Raw genomic sequence first — 27,422 nt, forward strand, 5'->3', positions numbered from 1 at the left:
TGTGTGTGTGTGTGTGTGTGTGTGTGTGTGTGTGTGTGTGTGTGTGTATGTATGTGTGTGTGTGTGTTTGGGAGGGGGTGGTGATTCTTCTGTGTTAAAAATCGTTTTAGACTGCTCCAAAACCATGCAGCATATCTTTTCTTAAAAACGACTAAGATGAAAGCAAAAAAAAAAAAACAAAAACAAAAACAAAAACCATATCTTGCTTTAATCTTTTAAAATTCATTTGAATATTCATTTGTTTTCTTATTGGCTTAATTGTTAAAATGCAAGCAAGAATGAGAAACCACCTGAGCTAAAAATCTCTAATTCTGCTGCCTGGAATAACAAGGGGGGAACAATATGATAAGTAGTTGTCAATATTAAAACAGGCTGGAGGAGGAAGGCTTGGGGCCTGGTCGTAGGTAGAATGAAACAGCAGATTTGAGTATCCACAATCCTTCCAGTATTAAATTTTCAGTAAAATAAAATTACTTGTATATGAAAACATAGCCTTTCCCAGCTCTCTTTTTTTTCCTGATCAGCTGATGAAGAGACTAGCAGCTCGCTGCTTTGCTGGCTTGTTAATTTTATCCCCACTAACTGTGATTTCCGATAGCCGGCCTGCTGATAGTGGTAAGGTAAATATCCTTTTTCGTTGCCGTCTTGAAGATTCAGTAGAACTACATCCCAGGCATGTGTAGGTGTGTAACACATCAGAAGCCGCTGTTCTCCGTATTTCTGTGTGCAACTGGGTGCTGGAGGAGAGAGCAGTTACCATTAACTGTTGACAGCCTTGCATGCTGTATTTATGATTAGCATGTTCAGCCTCCAAGATGTGCGGGACAATTTCTTTCTCTTATCTTTGCTTAGCTGCAGTGTGTTTAGCTGTGTAGTGGGTGCCCTGCTTTTAGGCAAATGAATATTAATGAAATAATGGGGAGCTTTTTTTTTCCTTTCTCCTTTTTCTTCATAACTCATCAGGTCTCGCCTCCTTCATAGTGGTTATCTGAACACTGTAGGATCGTGATGGAAATTGTCTTTTGATTATTAAGGCCTGGGCTCAGGCTGTCCCTGAGGATTCTGTCTGTGTGCATGTTGCTTCTATGGATTAGCACATTGGAAAGTGCATTGGAAACATTTTTTTTTTTTTTAAATCCCACTGGCATTTTTAGCATGCCAGGTCGTTTTGTGTTCTGTACCAGGTTTTCTTCACAAACCCTTTCTTTTTCAGGGAGCATTGTACATAAGTGAAAGAAATTATGTCTGAGCTGTAATCACTCTTTATATTGATTGTTATACTCACATGATCATAAATATTAGCCATGTTTGGTGCTGTGGAGAAATGAAGGTAATTGCCTTATGATTAGAGCTCTTTCAGCAAGGGGAGGATTGATTAGCATTTACATACTGGAGGCAATATTGAGAGACCGTGGAACAAATAGCAGCACCACTTATTTGTGTGAGAAAGCAATCTCAAAAATGTAATTTTAAGATTTTTGTTGTTGTTGTTGAAGAAAATTTCTTTTCCATGGACAGATTTTCTTTTGTCTGTTTGGTTTTTTTCTTTTCTGTTCTTTCTTTTTTCTTTTTTGTTCCCCTCTTAATTTTTTGTATAAGTTTAGAGACCTACCTGGAAAAAAAAAAGAAAAAGAAAAGTTTGAACTTGTGGGTCCTATCACATGGATCTTGTAGCCTTTTCTGAACAGGTCTCCTTCATACCTGGCTGTTTTTATAGCTACTTTATTATCTCTCTGCATTAGTGCTGCTGGCTCTGGTTTAAAGCAAGCGTTTTCAGGTAATTGGAAAAAAAAAAGTGTTTTGCTGTTTGTGAGTGTGTGTGTTCTCTCTCTCTCTGGGGTGATTTCATTTCGTCTCCCAAGGAATGTGGCTTCATACTTCCCCTCCTGTTCCTTGTTTGCCGATTTCTACGTTAGAGCAAAAATCTGGATGGAATTGTTGATCTATGTCGTGAATCATGAATACATTGATGTAAAACCTTTAAGGAAAGGCCAGAGTCTGTGTGACTGCATAGATGTGGTTTTAGGGGATTATTCTGTTTCCTTCACTCGCCCCTGCTTTTTGTTTATCGTTACCATCCTTATAGTAATGAGACCTTTAGAGCAGTTTGCTTATATTGAGATAAATTTTATGTGGATTCAGTCATTTTTTTTATGCACTTAAAAGTATAGATGCTTTAACATCTGTCACTATTATCAGTGTTTTAGGCCTTACAATATAGACTTAGGTTAAAGATGGATTTAATCCAATATGGTGGCTTTTTCTTCTTTTTTCATTGATGACTGTTGACTTTTAGTTTTACTTTGCTTCTCTTTATCCTAGTTATTCAAGATACATGTTTATATATATCATTTATTATAAAGGCTCAGATATGTTTGTCTTGGTTATTTTCCTTACTTGAATTTTTTTCCTTTGTTTCTGGTTTATAGGCCATCGAAGACGGCAATTTGGAAGAAATGGAAGAGGAAGTACGGCTTAAGAAAAGAAAAAGACGAAGAAATGTAGATAAAGATCCTGTAAAGGAAGATGTGGAAAAAGCAAAGAAAAGAAGAGGCCGCCCTCCAGCTGAGAAACTGTCACCAAATCCTCCAAAGTTAACCAAGCAGATGAATGCCATCATTGATACTGTGATAAACTACAAAGATAGGTGAGTGTGGCTGCCTCCTTTCCTCCAAGCCCTGGAGTGGTAGGACTTAAGTTATGCACTTGGACTATAGGGCTATTTCTAATTTTCATTTTATGGCTTTGTTTTGGAAGGTGAGAGCTGCCTTATATCCTTGTAAAATGGCCACTACTACGATCTTGTGTGATCATTCTCTGTGTATTGTTTAAATTGATGGAAAATGAGATTAGACAAGTTTTTAAAGAACTTTAAACCAGAGAAGGGTTCTTCAGGGGCTCTGGTGATAGAGACATTAGGATGATGGGATGAAATTAATTTTTTGAGGTTGACTCATTAGATAAAAAGGATTGCAGGTATATTTAAGGTTAATCTTTTATGTTAAAGACCATTTAGAACCAGACATTTGCTCAAAATTATTTTTGCTTTCCTCCTTCTAAAGCTTGGATTTTTTGAGCATTCCTACGAGCTTTGGTCTCGAGTTACTACTGTATGTGCACAGTTCAGAAAATTCACCCCTTGTTCATGGACTTTTGGGGTGTGACCAATAAGGAGGAGGTGCTGGACAGATAAGACCAGTACCTTAATCATTCATTAAACGAATGAATGATTATTTGGAAACTGAGGCAAAGGCACTTATATCAGATAAATCTATACTAGTTAACTAGTAGACTGCATTAGAGTTCGTTGATTTTGGTTACTTGCTTTGATTTCCGTTTGATGCAATAATATCTTCACTCGATGCAATGATATTTTCCTTTGAAAGCCATCTCTTGTTTCCATGGAAAGCAGATAGGAAGCAGATATTTCTACTCTCTAAATTGCACGATCATAGAAGTCAGTCGTTAGAGACCATGATCTTTCACCAGGAACTCCTGTGTTTCTGGACAGCAGCTGAATTGAACATGAACAGCTAAATTGTGACTTGGGTTTTTCCTCATAGCTTTGATGTATTACATATCAGGCAGGAAAGAAATTGCTCGAAAGATTAAGTACCATAAAAAGCAAAAACTTTCCACTGGGAATTTTGCTCTTAAGCTTTTCTAACCCATGTGGCGTTTTCCAAAAACAGTGATGGGGACAGGCAGAGAGAAAGGTTCATTGAGGGCTCAGGATTTCCTGTCTCTCTTGACCCATCAAGCCCCATCACTCCCATGCTCACTAGTTGTAGTATTTTCTTTTTGAAGGAAGATGACACACACAAAAAGAAAATCCTTTTCAATGTTTTAAAGTGGCCACAAAGGGCGGCCGCTCCTTCCCCTGAGCTTGACACTCCAGAGAGGGAAACTTGACCCCCCGGTGTTCCACTCTTGGCTTGGCCTGGGGTAAACCCGGAAACGTTTCTTGTGTGAATACCAAGAATTAGTGACTCTGAAGTTTCTCTTTACCCCAGCTCCACCTGTTGTGGGCAGGAGGCTGGGTAATTACACCTGGGATCAGCCGCTGGTGTGAGGAAATTGCAGCGAGGTAGATAGTGTCACTCTGCAAGCACCTCTGCCTGTGTTTTGGGGTTTTTTGGTTGTTGTTTTTGTTTTGTTTTTCTTTGAGTCAGGAGAGTGTAGCGTTTGTTTCCCTGGCCAGGTGTGTCCTGGTCTTTGGCAGGCCTTTGATGATCGCGTCGCTGGCTGATTCAGTCTGGGTCGGCAGGAGTCTGAAGAGGGCTCTGAGAGAGTCTGTGGAGATTAAAAGCTGGGCCTTTGGAGAGTGGCTGTTATTTCTTCTTCCTTAATCAGCTGTCCGGGTCAGCACCCAGTGGGTCTCAAGTTGCGACTACATTGTTTTATCTGGCTTTATATCTTTGTGGGGGTCAGATTTATAATGTTTCTGTTTCTTGACTCCCACTTTGGAAAAACTTAAAAACCTGGCAGCATTCTGTCAGACTTTCTCCCAAGGGTTGCTCAGCAGGAGGGAAGAAATGGCTAGTCTCTTCACCTGTCACTCACAGGTGGTCCCAGCTGTCTGTCACTATTCCATCTCTACCACCAGTATGGAATATGAGTTGTGCCCTTGGTGACAGGCTTTGCCTAGCTTATTTACATTGTCTGCTGGCTGCGTTTGTGTCATCCTGGTGTACATACTACAGTGGACTTCCTTAGAGCCCATTCCCAAATACGGAGCTGTTTGAACTGAACTCCTTTATGCCTTGCCTGGGGAAGCAGAGCCCAGGGGCTCACAGCACAAGCTCCTTCCCATCCCAGCCTCAGCTCCTTGAATCTTGACTCTGGTGTTCACTTAGCCGGGGGACTCTTAACTTCTCTGCCCCCCCCCCCCCCCTGCACCTGCCTCAGACTGTGGCATTGTTGTCCTGGGTAGTTAATATAACCCCAGATTCTTTGAATAGTTTAATGATTAATAATCAAACTTTGAGACTGTTGGCAGTTAATCAAGCAGGTGAAGAGACCTCTGAGCACTATGAAGAAAGTGTCCTTGGTTTCCATGGTTTTAGATCCAGAAACAAAAAATGCAGTTTCACCGGAACTGACTATTGAGCATGTCATTAGTCATACTGTAGGCAAAAGATATTTAAATATTTCAGCATGCGGATATTGAATGGTCCTTCCTCATTTCCTGGCTTTATTTATTTGCTTATTGAGTACTTAAAAAGCACCCTCCTAAGACTCATTTTGTTCATTCCTGCATTTTTAGGTACTTTCTGGAGATGATGTGCTAAATTTCCCACCCCTGCATGTTTCGTGTATATTTCATGTTAGTGATCCTCCAGAAAAAGCAGTGCACTCTATTTCTGTTTTGTATTTCTCTTACCAAACTTGGTTCTCAAGTAGGAGGCACTCAAATTAGGAGGTCCTTAATTAGATACTGTGTCTTATTTTTGGTTCGTTTTGGAAAAACACTACTGGAAAAATGTACATCTTGCTGTGTTGAGGTTTCTCCAGCATTATAGTCAGTTATTGATACAGTAACTCAGCCTACCCAAAGAAATGTCACCTGTGCTAATACACCCATTCAGTGTTAGGGTTCCAATGGCCACGTAGCTGGGCAGTTTATTAATGAGACCTCCATCTATATTTAATAGATATCTAAGAAGAGTTAGCTCTCAGGGGCAGTTGCTCAAAAGTCCTTGCATCATTCTGGGACAGATGTGGCTTGATATTTCTGTAAAGACAAGATAATTTAAACATGTATTTATTGGCTTCTTTTCTATGACAGTTTAAAGATGTGACTTCATGTGATTCAGGAATGGAAGGCTGTTTGGTAGTGGGGGGCTGTAGCTGCTAGTGCCTATCATGTTGTTTCTCCCGATAGAAAACTTTATCTCAAGTCATCCTTTATTTTGACTTAGTGAACAACATGATTTGTCTTCTGCTTGTTTTTGAAGGCTTTCATCTATGGTCTCACCTTCTAGAATATTTAACCTGAGACACCCTATTCCTCCTCTGTTGTACCTGTACCTTTTTAAATCATCAGGAGATGGAGGGGTGCTCTTCCAGGTCTCAGGAAGCGGCCTCCAGTTAACAGGGTGAAGGGTTCCTAGAGATGTCCTTAAAGCCAGAACCTCTGGGCTTTGGCTCTGCCTGGTCTGGTGTCCTGTGACTCGGGTTGCACCAGCACTAGTGACAGGAAGTCCTCCCACCTGCGGATTCAGATCCCACATCAGGGCATGGTTTCAAGAAGAATGTCTTGATGCTGCAGGATTGCCTTCAACATGGTTGTTCTCTTATCTCACGTTAAAATCCTGCCCACCAAGTTTTACCTATTTATTCTACAAACCTGTCAGAGAATGAATCCAGTCTCATTTCAGGAAATGTCCTTTAAAAATAGCTATAAGCTGGCATATCCAGCCCAGGGCCACCTTCTTTGGGTAGAAGCGTCCACCTTTGTTCTCTGAGTGACACTTGGGCACAATCTACTCTTGCACTGCCCTTTTGAAACATCCTCCCAAGACTTCCCACTGCCCTCTGAGGATAAGGGCTCATTTGCTTGCTTATTCTGGACACCAGAGTTCTGTGCGTGTGGCTCCAGCGTCACTAAGCATTCTCCAGCATCCTTGACACAGAGCCAGCTGATGTTGGATACATGACATACACCATACATGTCCTTTCTTGAAAGCTGCCAAGTTTAGCCATGAGCTAAGTAAGCATTCCCTCTGTTCAGCCATCATATACCGAAGTTCCGTAGCTCAGTACAGCTCTGGATTGCAGCATTTGTTCTCATCACTGACCATCCTCATTCCTTAATCTTTAAACAGGTATTTGCTTCCTGAGGTTTTACAAAGCCTAAGATGTGTCATAAACTATTTCAGAAGTAGTTTGTAAAGGAACCAGTACAGGGCTCTGTGACATGCCCTGGCCGTCAGTGTGGATTGACATGAATATATTGACCAGTAATCCTTGAAGTTGGTTAAGTGTCATTGAACTCATGTGGCCAAGCTATCACGTTACCCAAATTTACCTGTCCCTTCTCAAGGTTATCAAGAAAGACTAAAACCAAATACATTATGTTTGTAGCCCTTTCCCATCTATCAACCTAGAAATTCTGCTGAAAAAGTGAAATGAGGTTAGCCTGCCTGCCATGGCTTTTTCAGAGACACCCCCTGCTAGTACTTAATGATGTTATTTATCTTTGCTAAGTAGCCCCCTGGCCTCTGGGTAATTTAGTCTAAGTCCTCAACAAGGGTCAACAGGAAGCCTGCCACTATCAGGTTTCATTTCTCATCTCAAAACAGGGATATTTACCGCTCTTCAGCCTCTGCCTCCATTTCCAATGTCTGTGATTTCCTAGGCATTGTTGGCAGAAGCAATCTACACTCTTTCAGAATATAATTAGTCTACAGCTGGTCACTTGAACTCATTTGAAGCACCTTGATATGTACTTTAAAAAAAAAAATCAACTCCCATCAGGAGCTTCTGCTTCTTTGTTTATTATACCTTACTTTTAAAATTTGTGCTCTCATTCCTGAAGAATTTGGAAGCAGTGCTGTATGGCGTGTACACATCTGAGCCAGCTCTGGGCAGCTGAGGCACGAAGATGTCCAGTTTGAGACAGGCTGGGCAGCATAATGAGACCCTATCTCCAAAAAACAAACAACAATGACAACAAAAAATCAAAGCAAAAGAAAACTCCCAAGAATCTGGAAGCAGAATATGCACTTATACATTGATATCTTTAAACCTCTCTTGTTCGCTGTATCTGTGATTTGAAGATGGACGACTGGAAGGTACATCCGACGAGACCGTCTGTCTGCACAGGGTCTAGCTCTGAGGATGACAAGAAGCAGTGGGGAAGGCAGGAGCTTCTGTTTGGCTAGTCTGACTAGTGGCTACAGTGCTACTGTTCAGGGCAGAAGGCATGGCAGGAGCGGCAGCTGGATCCCCTGTCTCCCTGGACTGCATTGCGCCCACCCTTCCAATTTTAATAAGCCCTTAGTGTGATGCCTTGAAGGATGGCACAGGCTTCCACTTGATCTGAATTTAGTGCTGTTGGCATTGGGGAAATCATTTACCCATCCTGGAAATATTCCCTCTGCTGTTTTCAGTTCCAGCGATGCACCACTAAATCTAGCCATAGGGTCCTCAGTCCTGGTCGCTCTCCCGCCTCCTCTGCTCTGCGCCATGCAGGAAGGGGGCAGAACCCTGCTGCCAACACAGAATAGGAAAGTTGGGGAAAGCGGGATCGTGAGAGCTTTACTATACCGGAATACACTGATATTTGGTTTTGTTTTGTTTTGTTTTGTTTTGTTTTGTTTTTGAAGAAATGTCAGTACAATGCTTCTTTTTTTTGGGGGGGGGGGTCGGTATTTCTTTATGTTACAGCACTTTTTTTTTTTTTAAAGGATGTGGCATGTTTTAAATCCAATCACAATTGTCCTTGTTTAATCCCTACATGCACTAGAAAGTAATTGGTAGCATTCCTTATTTCAGGCTGGGCCGAGCCACTATTTGAAGACCCACATTTAACCAGTCTGTTCTCCAGAAGGGTGTTGTTTTCTTCCAAGGTTTTCCTTCCCAGAGCTCTTAAAAATTCACTATGGTATCTCCTGGGTCAGAGACTGCTGTTCACCACCCTCAAGGCTTCTATCCAGAGGATGGCTCACAGTGTCATACCTACTGCCTTTTGAAACAGGCCTATAAAGTACACCTCCAAACCCAAATCTTTGGCATACATAAGCATCCATTGTAGTCTAGGCTTTTATATTTTTCCCCAAGCCAGTCAGGTTCCTGACCCGTATCAGAACGACTGGAATTTTTTCTGTTAGAATCTCCTTTGCTTAGCACCTGCACCTCTGTTAGATTGCAGCCTGTGTTGGCCTCAGGTCATAGAACTGGGCCTATCTTTTCTCTGAATTAGTTACAGTGTATTTTACAAAATGCCCAAGGTTGTGTTCATCCGTCCCAGACTCCTCTTCTGCCACTGCTAGTCCTTCTGAGCGGACCTGGTCTGCTTTGGTGTCTGTATCAACATCATCAGCCAGAGGCCCCAAATATAAAACAGTAGAAGTCTCTGCCTTCCACACCTCACTTCTAAAGTCCCCTGGCCGCCCCCACAGGTCTCCAAGGCAATCCTCCTGCATCATCACATAGTCTCCATGAGACCCTGGAACCCCTGCCCCGGAACAGTGACTGCTTGGGTGGGAGTCCAGCTGCTCGTCCCTTCCTGTCTTACCTTCTTGCTTAGGCAAATATCTGATCTTATCTTCCTGTTCCTCAAGAGCTTCCAGACCTCTGGCTTAGGAAAAGTAGGTTTCCATGTTCTGAACCTAGCAACTTTACAGTCTTGTTTTCTAGCCTGGCCCTTCCCACTCTCCCTTGGTGTTTAGTCATTCTGGTTAATGCTGTATATCTGGATTTTTGCATGCACTTTCATACCTCCACTGTATGGTATCTGCTGCTTCTCCTCTGGGCCAAGCAGGCAGTGACCATGCAGAGGCCCAGAAGTGGCTAGACCGGGTTTGCCGCAGGAGAGACAGATTGCTGGTTTAGGGTAGAGCATAACCTGGATGGTTAACCTGATTGCCCTTCCTCTGCCTTGACACAAAAGGTCGCCTATGTGTCGGTGTCCAAAATTGTCACATAACCCTCAGATAGTGGCTCAAATTCATTCCCGGTCAAGGGCGCTTACCAGTGATCTGCTGAAAACAGTATGTCTGGGAAGGAGAGTTTTGTTGGTGACCAGAAATGAAACAGGTTGCTGCACAGGATCTGTTCATATATGGTGGGTGCTGTGACAAAAACAGCTTGCCTGGTTCATAGTCAGGAGCTGTCTTGGTAAGTATCCCCAGTGTACAAATGAGGGGCCAGATAAGATTAAAGTCACCTTCCTTCTGAAGACCGTACATGCCCTTAACATGGCTTCTCATTCTCCACCGCTTTTGAAACCATAAATGGGACATGTGTGGAGGGAAATGGGGCAGGGGAGCTAGCTGGGAGACTACAGGTAGGGCCCAAAGATGGTTAGGAAGCTGTGACCCCCACCAGCATTTTGCAGAAATGTGCGTCACTGTAGAATGATCTTCTCAGCCAGGCTGACTCTCAGAGAGTGACATTAATTGCTCCAGGTCACCCAGCCTGAGAAACAGGAGCTGGGCTGGGAGGAGGACACAGGTCTTCTGACTCTAGTGTTCTCTCTACTCTACCACAGGTGTAACGTGGAGAAGGTGCCCTGTAATTCTCAGTTGGATATAGAAGGAAACAGGTCAGGATCTGCCTTGTATTCCCATGTCTCTAAATACAGGTATCCTTTGGTACACGGAGCAAGCCGATGCGTAGACTTGGTCTTTGGAAACAAATTTATCTAGTCACCACTCCCCTGTCCCCAGTTGCCTCTCCTTGGAATGGGGTTGCAGGTTACACACACCCTTAAGCCCCCTGCCATGCTTTTGAGGTTGTCTGTGCGGTGTGCTCACCTGGAAGAGCCCGCCTGTGCATACGTGTCTTAACAAAGGTGGCAGGAGACACCTGGAAGCCTGCCCAGCCTGCAGCACCTCAGAGGTAGGTCTCTGCCGCCTCTGCCCCCTCCTGACCCTCATCCTGCTATGTGTCCTGTGGACCTTGTAACTGTGTGCTGCCCAGGTGTTGAAGCTTGATGCCAAGCAATGGAGGAGGAACCCCGATGTGTATGACATCACGTTGGGTGCCTGTTCATCCTGGAGTTGGCTGCAGTTGGCGGGGGTGGGGGAGCTGCTTCTTGTGTTTACTCCTGAGTGTGTGCTGGGCTGGATTTCAGGGTGTGCCCTCTGTCACGGTGAGTCCTACGCTCCCCCCAGCAATCTGTCTAACGTTCATGTACCTCTGCCCCAGCTGGGGGAAAACCGGAAGCAGTCCTCTCCTCGAGATGCTAGACTGGCATGGTGTTGCCTGATGGGAGATGGATGGGTGCAATGCCAAGATAAGCATTACCTGTACACGGAGCATGCTTTCCCTCTACTGCGATCAAGCTGCGTTGTTGAAACGATCACTGGAGTGCTTTTGCCTCCCGTCTCCCAGTTTTGTCAAATGATCCAGTAATGTTGTCTACCCCCTAGCCCTAACCCAAGCAATGCAGGATCTAATCTAGGGCCAGAAGGAAGAGAACTGAGGTTGTACTCTGAATTTCAGAATGAACAGATCTCAACCTGTAGCCTTTTTTTTTTTTTTTTTTTTAACATAAGGCCTTAAATACATGTCTGTAGAAATAAAACTTGGGCAAGATTGGCTGTTCTCAGTAAGCAGTGTCCAATCCTAGGAAGCACACACACCACAGTGCCTGCTGAGCGCTGCCAATTATGCACCGTTTCTATCATCAGGAGAAAGGATTCAGGCAGACTTGAAACAACACTGACTCTGTAAGATCAGACTGTTTACATAATAGAGTGACTTGTGTGGACTGAAAAGGAGCCTGATGGTCTAAATGGCAGAGTGGGGCCGAAACACCTGCCTCCTAAAGCAGGCTTGGGTCTGAGTTCCCTTTCCCTCTGCTCCTCCCCGTCTCCTCCATCAAAGCAAGCACTTGGCCATGAAAAAGTGGATTAATGACTTTAAAGGTTACTGCAAACCCCTCATGTCATGCTTGGGCTTTCTGAGGGTAGAGAATATCACCGAATGCAGTTAGGACCTAGGTAAATCCATTTCCTCTAAGTACAGTTTAAATGGTCATTTGCGGAGGTTAGAGAAAGTTTGGCACTTGCTTCCCTGTGGGCTCTTTGGAGCTGGTGTATTCTTGTATTGCCTCCCCCCACCCCCACCCCCGCTTCTTTTTCCTCTAAGCCTGAGCTGTGTGATGTTCAGAGCTGTATGGTGATAAGTTAACCTCTCCTTCAGAGCAATTGCTCAAAAATCCTTTCCTGCTGTTCAAAAGCCCAGCATTTTCTGTGTCAGTCTCTGTGTAAGTATTGAAAGTAGAAAAAGAGAGAGAGAGAAAAAAAAAAGTAAAAGAGATTGCCTTGTCCGCTGTTGGATGGAGTTATATAAGCAGGTAGTGCAGGCACCTGGTGAGCAAGGTGGAGGGAGGGCCCAAACAGGAAAGTCTCAGTTGGCTTGTGGGTGACACGGGATTGGGTGGGGGTCACAGGGATTGGGTCGGGGTGAGTGTGGCCGGTTAGGGTGTATAAACCCAGAGTATGCAATAGTGTGGTCCTGAGCACCTATGGACGGAAGCATGAGTAAACGGACTGCATCCAGAGGCCACGTGTCCCTGTACAGCTAGCCTACCCTGTCCAAAGAAAGTGGAGCCAGCCCACCGGGTGAAGCAGCCGAGCAGATCCGGAGAGCTGTGATCGCCAAGGTGAAGAGCTGCCATGCGGTCTTCAAGAACTCACATCTCTAAGACAGCGTTTGTGTGTCCTCACAGTTGACTGTCTCTCCCGAGGGTGTCCAGTGCTGAGGACACAGCTGGGTTTTTGCTGAGAGGGTGCAGTGACCAGCGTGTGGCGTCCGCTATGGGAATGGATGCTGCCCGCAGAGGGAGCCGGCTGTGCTAGGAGGAAAGAAGAGCCAAACGAGGACTATAAGCCATGCCACGTGTTCATGTTGGGAGTGAATGAGGCGTGGTAGAGGGGTGTTGAGTTAGAATGAGGTAAAGGGGTTTTGCTAGGTGAAGTCCGAGACATCGTTCTGATAGGGAAGTGGCAGTGGGGAGGAAAATGGTGGAACACATGCTCAGAATACCTGATGGACATGGGCAGACGAATCTGCTTTCCTGAGCGGTGAGTGAAGGTTCTGTGCTGTGTATAGGAATGCAGGTAGAAGGGAAGTGGGGTAAGCAAGGGGCAGCTTGCATACACATTTCCACAGACTCCACATCAGGAAACTTAAGTTCTCTCCATAACTGTTAACAGCTGTTGATGTCGTGATTATGTCATTAGTATTGACTGCTCTTTCAGAACCAGCAAACAAGTTGTTTTAGACAAAACCTATTTTTAGCATCCATGGGATCAGGCATTATATTTCTTTAAATGGAGAAGGAATGCTGCCAGAATGGCTCTCATGCCCAGGCAGCTTTGCATTTAGTGGCTTCAGTCAGATTCCAGAAGAATTACCTTGGAACAGTGTTGCGGCTTGGTGGATGCATTTAGACAGCATTCATGTTCTAGTTCTCATTCTCTGTCTCCTGCTCTGGATCTCACACAGCGCTGCCAAGTTTGTCTTGTGGAATAGCAGGCTGATGAGGTTTTTGTGTCAGAGAAAGTACCTCCTACAGTCTTCTAAAGGCCCTCTTAGAGATAGCCAGTCTAGCTGGAGAATTGTATATGTGTGTGTGTGGGGGGGGGGGGGATCATTGCTGTGTAGTCTCCCCAGCCCAGTGTTCCCCAGAACGCATTTATTTAGTGAACCCTCTTTCCAGGAAACACTGTCGTTTGTAGCCCCATAGGTTGGTGTGCTGTGTCACACTCTCTGAGGAATGCTGAGTTAGAGATCTGGTACTGCCTTCAGAATGTGTACAGGTAGATGTGTGTTCTAGTGTCTGTCTTCACCCTCTGATGTAAGTGTCGCTGGGGCAGGTTGCTGTGACTCCTGGTGGCTTGGCACTTATGGTACTCAGCCACTTATCCCCACCTACGGAAGGTAGGTGGGCAAACACACTTAGTCCACCTGCTTTCTGAGACTTGGAATGTGGCTTGCAGGCAAGCTTGGAGGACATTGGTTAGTGATTGATGTGGGGAGGTCCAGGCGGCTGTGGGTAGCTCAACCTCTGGGCAAGTGACTCAGGAGTGTATACAATAGCAGGCTGAGCAAGCCAGTAAGTAGTATTTCTCCATGGCCTGTGCTTCAGTTCCTGCCCTGGCTGCCCTCACGGAGACCGGAGAGGTGTAAGATGAAATAAACCCTTCCCTTCCTTCCCAAGTTGCTTTTGACCGTGGTGTTCTGTCTGTCACAGCAATAGAAAGTAAACCAAGACAGACAGCCTCCCCTAGCTTCCAGTGTTACTCTGGCCCTATCTCCCTTCCCTTCTTCCCCAACTCCCAAGCTAGCACCTACATGAATGAGCCCTCAGAAAGAGGAAGGAACCCCCACTGTAAGTAGCAAATTGTATCCTTTTATAGGGATGACACTATCTTCAAACTCTGTTCCATGAACATTTTGGGGGGGGGGAAGCAATATTGAAGAGAGCAGATATATAGATTTTTACATTCATGAGAAGAATTGGCCTCACTCCAGAACTTAGCAAAATGCCCATTGCAGGGAAAGGCCCTCAGGGACCTGCCGTGACCCACCCACAATTAAACCAAAACCACATCTGGCCCTTGGGCTCCTCAGGTAGAGAAACATTGGGCTCTGTTTGCTTCTAGAAGGTTTGTGTGACAAATCAACCAAAAAGCCTTGGAGCTTTTTCACCACACAGAAGACAAGACACTGTCCAGGATCAAAGGACAGAATACTCAGAAGGGGAGGGTCAGGCCATCCATACATTTTGAAAGGACAGCATCTCAGGTCTCCAGGAGGAAGTGGTGAAGCACAGGAGCTGGCAGGCCATTTAGCTGTCACGCCTGACAGAGGTAGGTGAGAATTCATACCTTTTCTTGCTATTATGAAATGTCAAGTGAGGGGGAAAAAAGTGTAGGGAACTAAATGGCCTCTGTCGATATTTCCAAAAGTTGAGTGCTAGGTAGTAAATCTACTAAAAATCTTCAAGATGCCTGTCAAGAAAAAGAAAGAGCCAGACATGGTGGTCTGTGTCTGTAATTCCGGTATCTGGGAGGCTGATGCAAGAGGATTGGGAGCTGAGGGCCATAGAAAATATAATGCGAAGAAAACTTTAGAGGGGTCAGTAATGAAACCTGCTACTCATCTGATAGAAATCAAAGCTGACCACCTGACATGTGGGTTCTTTTAAACATTTTATTATTTGTTACAACTTATTCACTTTGTATCCCAGCTATAGCCCCCTCCCTTATCTCCTCCTGGCCCCACCCTTGCTCCCTCTTTCCCCATAGCCCTCCCCTAATCTATCAATAGGGGAGGTCCTCCTTCCTTACTGTCTGACCCTAGCCTATCAGGTCCCATAAGGACTGCCTGTATCCTCTTCCTCTGTGGGCTGGCTAGGTCTCAAATAAGATGTGATTCTTAACCTATAGCACATTTTCAAACAAGAAAGCTGGATCAAAGTGTTGAGACCCACTTTGCAGATGACCTGGTTCACAGTTGCCTTGGTTCATAAATCTTGTTGCTGAATGTGTTCCTGTCAATGTGAAGTTGTCCCATATCGCCTCTCAACTCTTTCGTCTATGCTTATTTCAAAACTTTTGAGATGGGTCACATTTAGAGTTTTATATCCTCTGTGTGTTTGTGTGTGTGTGTGTGTGTGTGTATTAATTCCATAACAGCACCCCTCCCCATTCTTCATTCTTTTAAACTACACAGCTTTAGACTCCTTAGCATCCTACCACTGGCCTTTTCTGTGATGGCAAACATCCTGAAGTTATCCTATGATGACTATCTTCATACATCTTTTTTTTTTCTCTTTTACGTTTATAGATATTTTGTGTGTCCAGGTATACAGGAGGAAGTCAGAGGGCAACTTCTGAGAAATGGTTCTTTCCTTCTACTCTACGGGTTCTAGATATGAAACCTAGGTCATCAGGCTTGGTCGTATGTGCCCTTAGTGTTGTGCCATCTCTTTGCCAGCCCTCTCATCTTTCTCTTTGTTTTGACCCAGAGAAGACAATAATAATTAGAACAGTGCATCAGAGCGTCAGTGTTTTGAGATGGGGTGAGGTCAGGTGGCCGTGCCGAGTGAGGGCATACAGCCTTCTGTTTCTTGATAACTGAGGAACGTGGTATAGATGTCTGTGTTCTTTCTTGATATGTGGGATAGTTTTGACGGCTACCTGCCCGACTACCAGATACAAAATGATACCCCACACTTATGCCATTAGAACCTGGGAGGTCAGATTTGGGTATCAGTCACTGCTCAGTGAGTGTGAGGCTCCGACAAAAGCTCTCACTCGTGACTGGCATGCTCATGGCTCCTGTTTCATACCTGTCTCAGGATTTCAGGGTTCCTTAGATAATTGGGGAGTGGGCATGAGCTTGAGAGAGTTCATCAGTATTGTGTATGAAGCTTCCTGAGGAACCTGACCTGGGGGGAAAGCAGCATTTTCTCATCTCCTGCCATGCTATGCCATTCTAGTTCCTAGGTTTTCTTCTCAAATTACTTCCTGTAGGAAGTCCTGTAGGATACCTTCAGGACTGCAGTAATTTTCCTTACTCATCCCTCCAACCCCAAGTGACTATTCTAAATCATAACTTCAATTTCTTAGGATGTAAGCCATAGTTGCTTAATGTAAACAAGACTTATTTTGGCTTCAGGTAGTTACCTCTTTTTCATAACTGTTATAATCAGCTGAGCAAATTTATTGGCTGATTAATTTTATATATATATATATATAGTTGGTAGGGTATTTCCTTTGCATGCTCATTGCCTAAGCTTGGTCCCTAGTACTGCATGAACCATGCCTGTGCATAATCCTTGAACTTCACAAGATAGAAAGTTCAAGGTCAGCCTCAACTACATAGTAAACTGGGTCAGTTTGGGATATATGAGACTGTCTCAAGAAGAGGGGGGCAGCAATGGTGGGGATTATAAAGGAAACAAGCCCTGCTTTATTTAGTATCAGACTTACTGCTTTGGACATAGAAGGAATCCTTGGAAGACACAGCAGCCACTGTTTTAAAGGAAGGTATTCCTAAGCAAGTTAATGTAAAGCATGTTTCCTGCAGTACCAAGTCAAAGTGAGGCTGTTATTTCTGTAGGGTATATGTTGTGTACAGCCTCCATCTAGAGTTAGATGGGGAAACCTTGCCTTGTGGACTGTAGAGGCAATGGGGATAAACTGGTTTCCAGATGAAGCATAATACACTAAATCTCAGCAGTGTGTACACATGCACCTGGCAGGCTGGGTTCGAAGTCCTCATCAATAGCTGGGGCATAGTGCTTCTCTTCATTCACAGGGCACAGCCATCAAGCCCCTGTGTCCATTCACCTTGGTAGACAGGAAGGTGCTTGCTGCCTGCCCCTGTAAGTGCTGAGCTCAGGGAGATTCTCCTCATCCCCCACCAGCCCTGTATCTTTGCAGTCACACATCCTAGTATGAGGTAGATCACTGTGCAAAATAGGTGTAAAAGCTGTCTGGGGAGGGTGTCGCTTTTGCCACAGGAAGCAGTGCACTTTAATAATTTATACTTAGGTCTTAAATTGTATAAAATGACATAATGAAAATACCTAGGGGAGGATAAAGCTTTCAGTAGAGCCAGACCACCTTCTCCAAACCATTCTGTAGTTAGTCCATTGTTCAATGACTTCATTTTGTTTGTTTGTTTGTTTGTTTGTTTGTTTAAACCTGTATCTTTATGGGCGTGGGGTTAGCTATTTCATCCTTCAGGAAGTGTTCTGGCACCCTGATGCATTCTATAGGTCCTTACCAGTTAAGCATTATCTGGGTCAGCAGGGGCTGACCCAGATAATGCTTAACTGGTTAAGACCTTGATCTTTCCTCCCTCAGCTGCCATGATAGCAATTGCCCTGGAAAGGATTATGGGTAAGATCTGACTGTAGAAAATCTTGGCATCCAGTGGGAAGAAGAGAAAATTCTGAGAAGTGAGGTGCAGAAACTTAAATGCAACTAATATTAAGGAGACTGTCCTCCATTTATAAGGAGAATGGGTCTTGATTGTGGTAGAATCATGAAGCATTTGAAGTGGGGTGCATTTCAGCCAGGGCTAGTTACACCTGTAATCCTAGCCCTTGGGATGCTGAGGCAGGAGGATTGCCACGGGTTTGGCCATACTTGGTTTATAGAGTAGACCCTATCTCGCCACCTCCAGCACCAAATATAAGAAATGTGCAGTCATACACATGAGAATGCTTTGATTCTCATCTTACATGAGTAAGATGCTATTTGGCTGAGCTGAGAAGATGCCAGCAGAACAAATGGAACATATGGGTGCACTCTAGAGGGCTTGGTGGCCAGACTAAGGGGTGTACAGAAAAGTGGAAGCACCTTCCTTAGATGGCTTCCAGGTCACCTAGTGTTTCATTCTCTTTGGGATGGAGTAGGGGGAGGGAAAGCAAGAATGAGTGTTTAGTCTAGTGAGCCTTCTTTTTTTTTTTTTTTTTTTTTGTAGAATAAGGTGTATTTGTTCTCCTTTTACAGTACTGACACCAAGTCTGGACACATTCAGCTCTCTTTTGAGTATGGGTGACTCGGGACTTGTCTCTTCAGTGGACCTAGGGGCTACAGGTTTGAGAGGCTAGAGAAGGCAGGCACAGGCGACCTTTGTGGCTTTGCACTGTCTTGGCATCCTAGTGTGTTTTGGGGTCTAGTCCCTAGGGTTGAATTCTTACCTCACTAGGGGCACAGGTGAAGTCCAGAGTCTCTCCATCACAGGTGCAGAGAGCAAAGACGTGTTTGTAATGTGTCGATAGAAAAAAACGACACCATCTGTTGGGAGTATAGACACTGATGACACTGATGATGTCACTGAGAGTCAGGTATTAAAGCCATGACATCTACAGTATGGTTTGCCATGTGGATTGATGTCAGTTTATGGACATAGATTTCTTTTTGGTGCCATTAAAATGTTCTTTAAAAAAATAAAAAAGTAAGATGAGTTTATAAATTTCAAAACGTTAGAAAAATGCACCAGCAATTGTGGCCCTGTGTCGGGATTGATGGTAAGCAAGAAAATGTGGCATATACTCTTCGACGCAAATTATGGACGTACAAACATATCTCAGCCTGCAGGGGGTGGAGGAGTCAGAGAACACCTTGATTCTTGCCACAGTAATCCAAGAATCTAATTCCCTGGCATTCCATAGTCTTGTCTTTGAACCTCTTTTGTTTGTGCCCAATTTTAGTATTCACAAGGCTCCTCTAAGCATTAAAAATAAAACAAAACAGTGACCCGTGATAGCCGAAAAACTTGCCTATCCTTTGACTGAGGATTGTTGGTTAATTTATGCAGGCCCCTTTGCACTTCAGCTTTTCCCCCACTGGTTGCTAGGCAACCACTTGAGTTACTGCGCATGTCTCTTTTATGATAACTGTCATTATGATTATTTTTTAATTATACAACTGGGACTGTGGATTAAAACAGCATATTGTCACTCATGCCTTGCCACTGCCTCTGAGCATTCCCAAACACTGTTGCAGTCACCTTCCAAAATTTACATGCCAGGGATTTATCATGATCTTTTGACGTTTCTGGCTTCACAAAGGAACTGAAAATGGCATCATAAGGGCAGTAGGGTTTTTGTGGAAAACGACTAGACCATATATCACAAGCTGTTATTGACTTAGGAAGGAAGGCCAAATCAGGTATTGCGATCTTGAACCTCAATTATCCTCCTTTGTTCCTCTAACCGTGACTGCTTCCAGCATTAAGTGACGTGAAAAGCTTGTTGCTCTGCAGCCTGTTCTTCTGAGTGAAAAAAAACAAAAAAAAACAAAACGCTAAAGCATTTCTCTACTAAACCTGCTTTCAATAAACCCACCATGCACTTGGGGAGGGCACAGCTCAGAGTCTAGAAACATGTGACATTAGCAGTTGTTCTTTTTTTTTTTGCCCAAATTGCTCCACACACATAAGTGCATTTGGGGGACGTGAAGGGGCTCCTCGGGCAAAGGATCACAGAAGGGGCTTGCGGCATATAGAAGAACCCTGAAAGGAATGAGACAGAAAGGATTGTGGGGAGCATAAAACAGCTTCACATTTGCATCACTCTGTATATTTTAACATATTTTCTAAATATACAGTGGATCTGAAGACAAAAGGAACATGGGAGTCATGTCTATGTGCTTTCTTTCAGCCAGCCCTGTTATTCATTTAAAATGGGACTTGGGGCTCAATTCGTTATTTTAAATATTTCTGTCATGATGAAAAGAGATTAGCTCCTGACAGGGGAATCCACAGGGTACTTGCCACATTGTGTGCGTGTGACAGAAACGGGGACGTAATTGTGCTTTCATGTGATTGAAGCCGGTACACGGGGCACCAGCCCCCAGAGCCATGGTGGGCTTTTCCTGCTCGTATAGAGCCCCATGCCTGGATGCGTGGGACCTCTTTTGTTCTGTTGACAGTCTCTGAAATGACCCTCTCCCTGAGGAGTGCTTCATCTGCTTTGTTTCTGTTTGTCTCCCTCATCCTGCAGTTCAGGGCGACAGCTCAGTGAAGTCTTCATTCAGTTACCTTCCAGGAAAGAGTTACCAGAATACTATGAATTAATTAGGAAGCCAGTGGATTTCAAAAAGATAAAGGTAGATACCCGTTCACTGTTCTTCTTCGAGTACACAAAGGAGATGCATGGATGCTCTGGAGTGATTCTAGGCGGGGCTGGAGTAGTGGCCTCCCGTTGCTAACCCCTCACCTACCCAAGGCTTGACCAGGAAAGGTGGGGATGGGGTACCATTGATCCTTTCCATGCATGTTATTTGATCATTGAAAGCTCAGACTGTATACATTGCATGTTGTTGAGGACCTTCCTCCCCTCCATTGCCACTCATTTCCCATTCTGTGCACTTCCTCCCCACCCTAAAGAACACAGGTGGGAGGGGGGTCTTGGTCAGTGACACCCCCTTGGGGTTGTGCACTCCCCCCCACTCAACAAGGCTGAATGCTGTGAAGACAAGGGGAAATCTGGGCTTTCTTGAACAAGTAAGGACAGTTACATATTCCTCTTCTATTGTGTTCAAAATTCCCACCAGGAAAGAATCCGAAATCATAAGTACCGGAGCCTGGGTGATCTGGAGAAAGATGTCATGCTTCTCTGTCACAATGCACAGACGTTCAACCTGGAGGGGTCCCAGGTATGTGTCACGTTGTCTGAGACGCAACTAACCTGAACCATGCTTAGGTTCTTGCAAGTGAAGCATTTCATTTCTGCTCTCTGAATCATTGCTTCCTCCCCAGCAAGAGACTGAAAACCCAGAAGGCATGTTTTCTGCTGCCTGTGTGAATAAAGGGAGGGTTTGTGCCATAGCTGGGTAGCCTTCTACTCACAGTTCCTTCAAGGCTTGGCTTCCCATTAGAGGAGAAACTCAAGCAAGCTGTTGAAGGTAATGCTGAAAGGCTGGGTACCATCTCTGATGATCACTACCTTCTGCCAGCAGTTCTAAGCACAATGACTTGAAATGGAATAGGAAGGAGCCTCAAAGTACTGGTTTAAAAAAATTCTTTAAGTCCCCTTCTCCATAGGAAGTCACTGTAAGTAACATGGAACTTACAAGCATAAGGAGGACACTTCCACCTTAATTACAGCTCAGTTCTACTTACTCTTGGTGGTAACTGATTTTTTTTTTCTTTCTCATCTTTCTGGCCTGGTGTTCCCATATCTGGCAAAAAAAAGAAGAAACAGGACAGGTCAGGTTACACAGAGATCCTGCGTGTAGCATGTAGCCTAGCAGAGTCCACTTCCACAGCCAGGAATGACAGTGAGGCCTCCAACGCATTTCTGCACCTGGGCCTCCTGCCTTTCTCTTTCTCACTCATGTCTCACCCCTGGCCAGCTCATCCTCACCCTGACTTGTCAACTCAGACCTCTGACAGATGTTGTCCCAGTTTCCTATCCCACAGTATTATCCTTCATTTTCCCCGCTGGCCTCATACCATGAATGTATTTGAATGTATGGGCCATTTTTTTTGACAGGTTTCTCTGTGTAGCACTGGCTGTCCTAGAAATCAGTCCACAGACCAAGCTGGTCTTGAAATCACAGAGGTCTGCCAGCCTCTGCTTCCCGGGTGCTGGGATTGGCTGTGTGGGCCATCTTTACAACAAAAATTTCAAATTCCAGAGCGCAAAGACCATTCGTTTATACACTGCTTTTGAGCTGTGGCACAAAGACAACTTCAGTGTCACCCATGGCTATTTTTAAGGATGCAGTTCAGTAGTGTCAAGGATGTTCATATAGGTATTTAACAGGTCTCTGGCAAACGATGACACCCTACACCTGTAACAACCCTTGAGCTTACCCCGGTTCCTCTAACAACCCTCGAACTTGTGTGGGTTGACTACATAACTGGGATCAGTTTATGTCTGTCTTTTGACAAGTGGCTTCCTAGGGTTCTTCTGTATTGTAGCGGGTGATGGGAGGTCCTTCCTCCCAAAGGCTGAATCCTCGTCACCGCATCTGCCATGCTTTCTTCAGCTGCTCATCTGTCTACAGACCTTTGGGTTCCCTAGCTTTTGGCTAAGGTTGCCTCTAAGGAACATGGACGTGTAGAGGATATTTATTTCCTCAAGACTCTGCTTCTAATTATTTTGGTACATATCTAAAAGTGAGATTGCTGGATTGTGTATATGTAGTTGGTTCTGTTTTAATTTCCTGAGGGGAAGGTCTGAGTCTGGACCTCCTGTTTCTCTCAGTACCGCAAGGGACTGTGTACAGGTAGGGGAAATGCTGCGCTGAACCTCACCGATGGGAAACAACCTTGTGAAAGGCTCCTTTGCCGGTATTGCCACAGTACTAAAGAGAACAGAATTTAAGTAAGAATAGTATTTAAATAACTGTGGTTTAAAATATTGTTTTTTGGCCCCTTGGTGGTGGTGGTGGTGGCACACTCCTTTGATCCCAGCACTTAGGAGGCAGAGGCAGGCAGATCTCTTGAGTTTGGGGCCAGCCTGGTCTACATAGTGAGATTCAGGACAGCCAGGGCTGTTACAGAGAGAATAAAACAACAATAAACAAACAACCAAAAATGCTTTCGTCGTTGTCAAAGACGAGACTGCCTTCTGCACCCATCTGCTCTGACACGTTCTTTTAACTTCAGTTCAATGTGTTTGGTCTTCCTTTGAGTATCTATGTGTCTGTATTTGGATTCACTCTTTTGCCTCTGCGTTTTCACAAGAGTCAATGGTAGCCTGGTGAGCTGGCTCAGTGTTTAAAGTGTTTGCCATGCAAGTCTGAGTGGGTTTAGGAGCTAGCCTATAACTCTAATAGAAGTCTTACCTCAGTGACTAACATGTGATTGAGGAAGATTCCTGTCGTCCACATACATGGCCACACACTTGGGGGAAGAAAGCCCATAGTGTGGCATCTCTTAAAAGAAAGCGTGTGTGTGTGTGTGTGTGTGTGTGTGTGTGTGTGTGTGTGTGTTGTCTGAGGAGGTACACACAGCTATTGTGGGTCTGCAGGCCTCAGTGTATGGTTTTTAACAGTCGATGCTTTGGCCATTTAGATCTACGAAGACTCCATTGTCCTACAGTCAGTGTTTAAGAGTGCTCGGCAGAAAATTGCCAAAGAAGAAGAGAGCGAGGAAGAAAGTAATGAAGAGGAGGAGGAAGATGATGAAGAAGAGTCAGAGTCAGAGGGTAAGCCCCTTGCATCTGGCCCTTCCTCCCTTTAGGGCTGTTTCCACAGATACTAAATGCCATATACCTGCCCTGCTCATATCCAGTTTTCCCAGCTGTTGAAATTTGAGGGCACCAGCCACAGAGCTCAGGGCTGCCAAGCTCATTGAGAACATTCTGCCCATGCTGCCTTTGGATGTTGGGATAACGCTGGGTTGCAAGCCACCTGCCACTCCTTAGCACTGTAGCCTGGCATCTGCAGGGCATGAAGAGCACAGATTGCTACGCTCCAACCCAGTGTCTCCTCATCAGTGAGGCCAGGCCCTGTCCCTGATGTTTCACAAGTTCCCACAAGGTGCTGCCAGGCCCAGGCCACACTTAGACAGTCACTGATTTTCCATAATAATGGTCAAACTGATACTGTCATAGAACGCCTACTTATTTTGGTCTGCATAGAGATATGCTTTCACAAACATCATTTGGTTTATTGCTCATTACTTTTGCTTAGGGTAGGTAAAAAAGAAATGGTATAACCATATAATCTATAATACTTTGAGAAGTGTGTTCCAGTTTTATGCTATCTTGTTGCTGTTTCCACACTTAACATCTAAAAACATTAACAAAATATCAGATGTCTTAATTTTACTGTCCCAAGGAGCATACTTTCCTACATTTCCCCAAGAGATTGACAGTCTCATCTCACATATTGTTTCTGCAGTGGTTAAACCCCCTCCTCTACTGAAATATCTACAGTCTTGAGATCTACAAATGCTGGGGAAATTGGTGTGTGTGGTAGAACCACCTTCTCCTGATCTCACCCTCAAATACTTGGAGTGGTGGCTATGGGCTACCTATTTCAGAAGTTCCTTAGAGGGTGTAGCACTTGGCACTCTTCTGAGCAAGAGCAGAAATGGCGGGACTCTTCCTGGCAGTGTATTTGACAGATAGCATTAGAATGTCCCATGTGTTTGCTACCACTGTCTGCCATGCTTGGAGGTAGCCTTCTTTGTTGACACACCCATCACTGGGGGACTGGTTAAAGCAATTATGGAGTAGATTGTGTGTGGGAACTTTTCAAGGGTTGAAAAGAATTAAGCTACACATGTGAGATGATACATAGGGCTGTTTTCCACATGTAAGTAGAAAGCAAAACATGGATGTGCCAGAAGGTCCATGTACACACTAAATAAAACTTCAAATATCTCCTTGTGTACATATGTCTGTACATATTTGAATCCTTGGTATGACAGTCTGTAGAATTTATTTACAGGTATAAACCATTCTTTTTTTTTTTTTTTCCTCAAAATAATCACCAGAGAGCCATGAAATGGGGTAAAAGAAGCATGCTGTCACTTTTGCTTTCCATTTTGTGTTTTTCTTCTACATTAAAAAAAAAAAAACACTCAAATTTCTTGAATTTTTAAGTTAACTAGAGTACACAGTGAAATCATCCTTTTTTTTAAATCCTGTATAAGATTTGTTAATAGTTAATGTAAAAAAAAAATTTTTTTTTTTTTTTTATGTGACAACTGCCCTGCTCAGCCATCAGGAGCCAAGAAAACGATCCGGCCCCTACTCTGAGGTCTTCAGCCCCTGTGACTGTGTCACTCTCGTTCTGAGCAGAGACATGCTGGCACTTGGAAGGGCGATTAACTAGGCCGGCAGGCTGAAGAGTGCCATTGAGGCTCCCCAGCCCTGGGGAGGTTGGGTTGCTTATCCACGGGGCAGGATAATAATTTTACTGACTTTGAATCCTCACTGGGGTCTCTCTCTGTTTCTGCTCTAGCAAAATCTGTGAAGGTGAAAATCAAGCTCAATAAAAAAGAAGAGAAAGGCCGGGACACAGGGAAAGGCAAGAAAAGGCCAAATCGAGGCAAAGCCAAACCTGTTGTGAGTGATTTTGACAGCGATGAGGAACAGGATGAGAACGTGAGTGTTCAGGCCCCAGCAGAGGCCATCTGGGGGTTCACACTCCTCTTCCCTTAGACTGAGGGGAGGGCGGCCTGGTGTGGTGGTCTTGCTGAGGATAACAGAGCTGCAAAATTCAGAACAAAAAGTCTAAAGCTCTGTGTGGTCACCAGAGAAATGAAAAGCTCCTCAATAGGTTTCTATTCCCCCTCTCAAGCTTTTAGTGCACGTATGTGCAAATACAGTTTTCTTCATGGCTGATTAATATTTTATATCTCTTGCACTGAGCTTGCTGTGAGTATACAGCAGCTCAGATGAAATAATGGTGATTGAGGGGGCCAGGTGTTGTGGTGTCAGAGTTTTTGGCTGTGGTGCCCTGAGATTAAATATCTAGAGGCTTTATTCTTATCAGGAAAAATGTTAAGGAACATTTTATCAACCCAGGCACCTTCTGATCTGAGGAGTTATTTAATGTTGAAATTAGCACAGTCACGAGGACATCACTTGGGTCCTGGTTACTCCGCAGGTCCTGAAGGACTGATGGGGGGCCTAAATTCAGACACCAGGAGCTTCAGTCCTGCACTGTTGTCCCTGAAGGCCTGGGAGAACAACAGAAACTTGGCCAGTCCCCCATCCTTTAACTCGTTTCCCAGAGCAGCTCAGCTTCCCTGACACAACCACCCTCTACACCGTTTAAATTCTGGAAAGACAATTTTCCATTTCAGTGTATATGTGAGTTTGATTTCCCTTCAACACTTTGCTACCCCAGCATGATTGGAATGTTCTAGAGTTAGGCTCCGTGTATTTGGGTTACACTGAAAACACCATCATTTCTTGAGATGATTTACCAGCGAGCAGACGTTCCATGCCTCATCTTTTTCTTGTCTCGGCTAAAAATAGAATGGGTTAGCCATAAACTTGGGAAATCACCGCGGCAGACAGCAAACGTGGCTGGCAGGCATTGCCTTGAGGTTGCCCTTTCTACATTCCCCACTCGGGCACTGAGGGCGCCCGTGCCTCTGCAGCAGAGTCTGTCTTTCCCTCACTCTCCCCACCTCTTCTCCTTCAGGAGCAGTCAGAAGCGAGTGGCACCGACGACGAGTGAGCGGCACGGAGCTGAGCTCCCCGTGGCAGAGCTGGACAGTCTCTTCCCCTCCCTCCTCTCTTCCCCAGTGAGTTCACTTGCCACTTGGGCACTGGGTTATTTCTCCGTCCTCATTGTCATCTAGAAGTAGCTTTAGGATAGTGCCAGACAAACATATGATATCATGGTGTAAAAAAAAAAAAAAAAAAAAAGTGCGTGCACGCACTCGTGTGTGTGCGCGCGTGCACGCACACACACACACACACACACCCAAGAATATTTGTAACATATTGTGACCAAATGGGCCTCAAAGATTCAAAGATTAAAAACAAGCAAAAGCTTTTGATGGAAAAGATGTGGGTGGAGAGTATATTTCTACAGGTGGGTCGAATTTGGTAGCAGTTTGATGTGCTTGGTTCCGTCATCCGTCCTGATGAGAAGGTTTCTATCTTCCACAGCGCCGATGACCAGGAGGAGCCGGTAAAAGCCACTGGCTATTTTATTTTTCATCAGGCAATTTTCAAGACTTTCATTTGTTCAGTATTGTTTTTTTTTTTTAAACACTGTGGTACATATAAGCAACTTTACTAGGTGACAAATGTACAGTAGATACCACCTACATATACATTTTTCCATTTTATGCTCTATGATCTGAAGAACAAAAAAAAAAAAAGCTTTTTGACTTGTATGAGATTTCTGTCTACTGTAAACATTGCTGAATTTTTTTTTGTTCTCGTTTTATCAACAATGCTATTGAATATTACCGTGTCTAGAGTGTCCTGGCTGGCTTCTTTTGTCCACCTGTTACCCATGTGTGCGGTCTCCTTCTCCCTGAAGTGTACTTAATCTTTGCTTTCTTTGCACAATGTCTTTGGTTGCAAGTCATACGCCTGAGGCAAATAAAATTCCAGTAATTTCCAAGAATGTGGTGTTGGTACTTTCCTAATAAACCGATAACTTCCCTGGATGCTGTTGCCTCTTCTTTGGTGGGTGTTAGGGCACCGAACCATTGGGCTTGATGGGGCAGCGGACTGTAGACGGGGGAGAGTCCGGTTATACACATCACATGGCAGGGGGCACAGCTCCAGAAAT

At 44.4% G+C, this 27,422-nt stretch overlaps 1 protein-coding gene across 3 annotated transcripts; it reads left to right on the top strand.

Annotated features, from left to right (window-relative positions):
* The first annotated feature begins 460 nt into the window (after positions 1–460).
* Positions 461–27,297, top strand: LOC129685761 (probable global transcription activator SNF2L2). 3 transcript variants are annotated; one of them, XM_055619261.1, is made up of 8 exons: positions 461–620; positions 2,430–2,647; positions 10,217–10,270; positions 20,204–20,309; positions 20,757–20,858; positions 23,227–23,359; positions 25,125–25,267; positions 26,316–27,297. In XM_055619261.1, the coding sequence occupies exons 1-8, from the start codon at positions 528–530 to the stop codon at positions 26,349–26,351; spliced, it is 885 nt and encodes a 294-aa protein (XP_055475236.1). In that variant the 5' UTR covers positions 461–527; the 3' UTR covers positions 26,352–27,297. The 3 variants fall into 3 exon arrangements, with proteins under 3 accessions (XP_055475236.1, XP_055475237.1, XP_055475238.1); XM_055619263.1 differs by lacking the exon at positions 461–620 and adding an exon at positions 1,755–1,777; XM_055619262.1 differs by lacking the exon at positions 10,217–10,270 and having other exon boundaries at positions 465–620.
* Positions 27,298–27,422: the final 125 nt, after the last annotated feature.

Source organism: Psammomys obesus, unplaced genomic scaffold (genome assembly GCF_907164565.1).
Source record: "Psammomys obesus unplaced genomic scaffold, mPsaObe1.curated_primary_1811, whole genome shotgun sequence".
NCBI classification, from domain to species: Eukaryota; Metazoa; Chordata; class Mammalia; order Rodentia; family Muridae; genus Psammomys; species Psammomys obesus.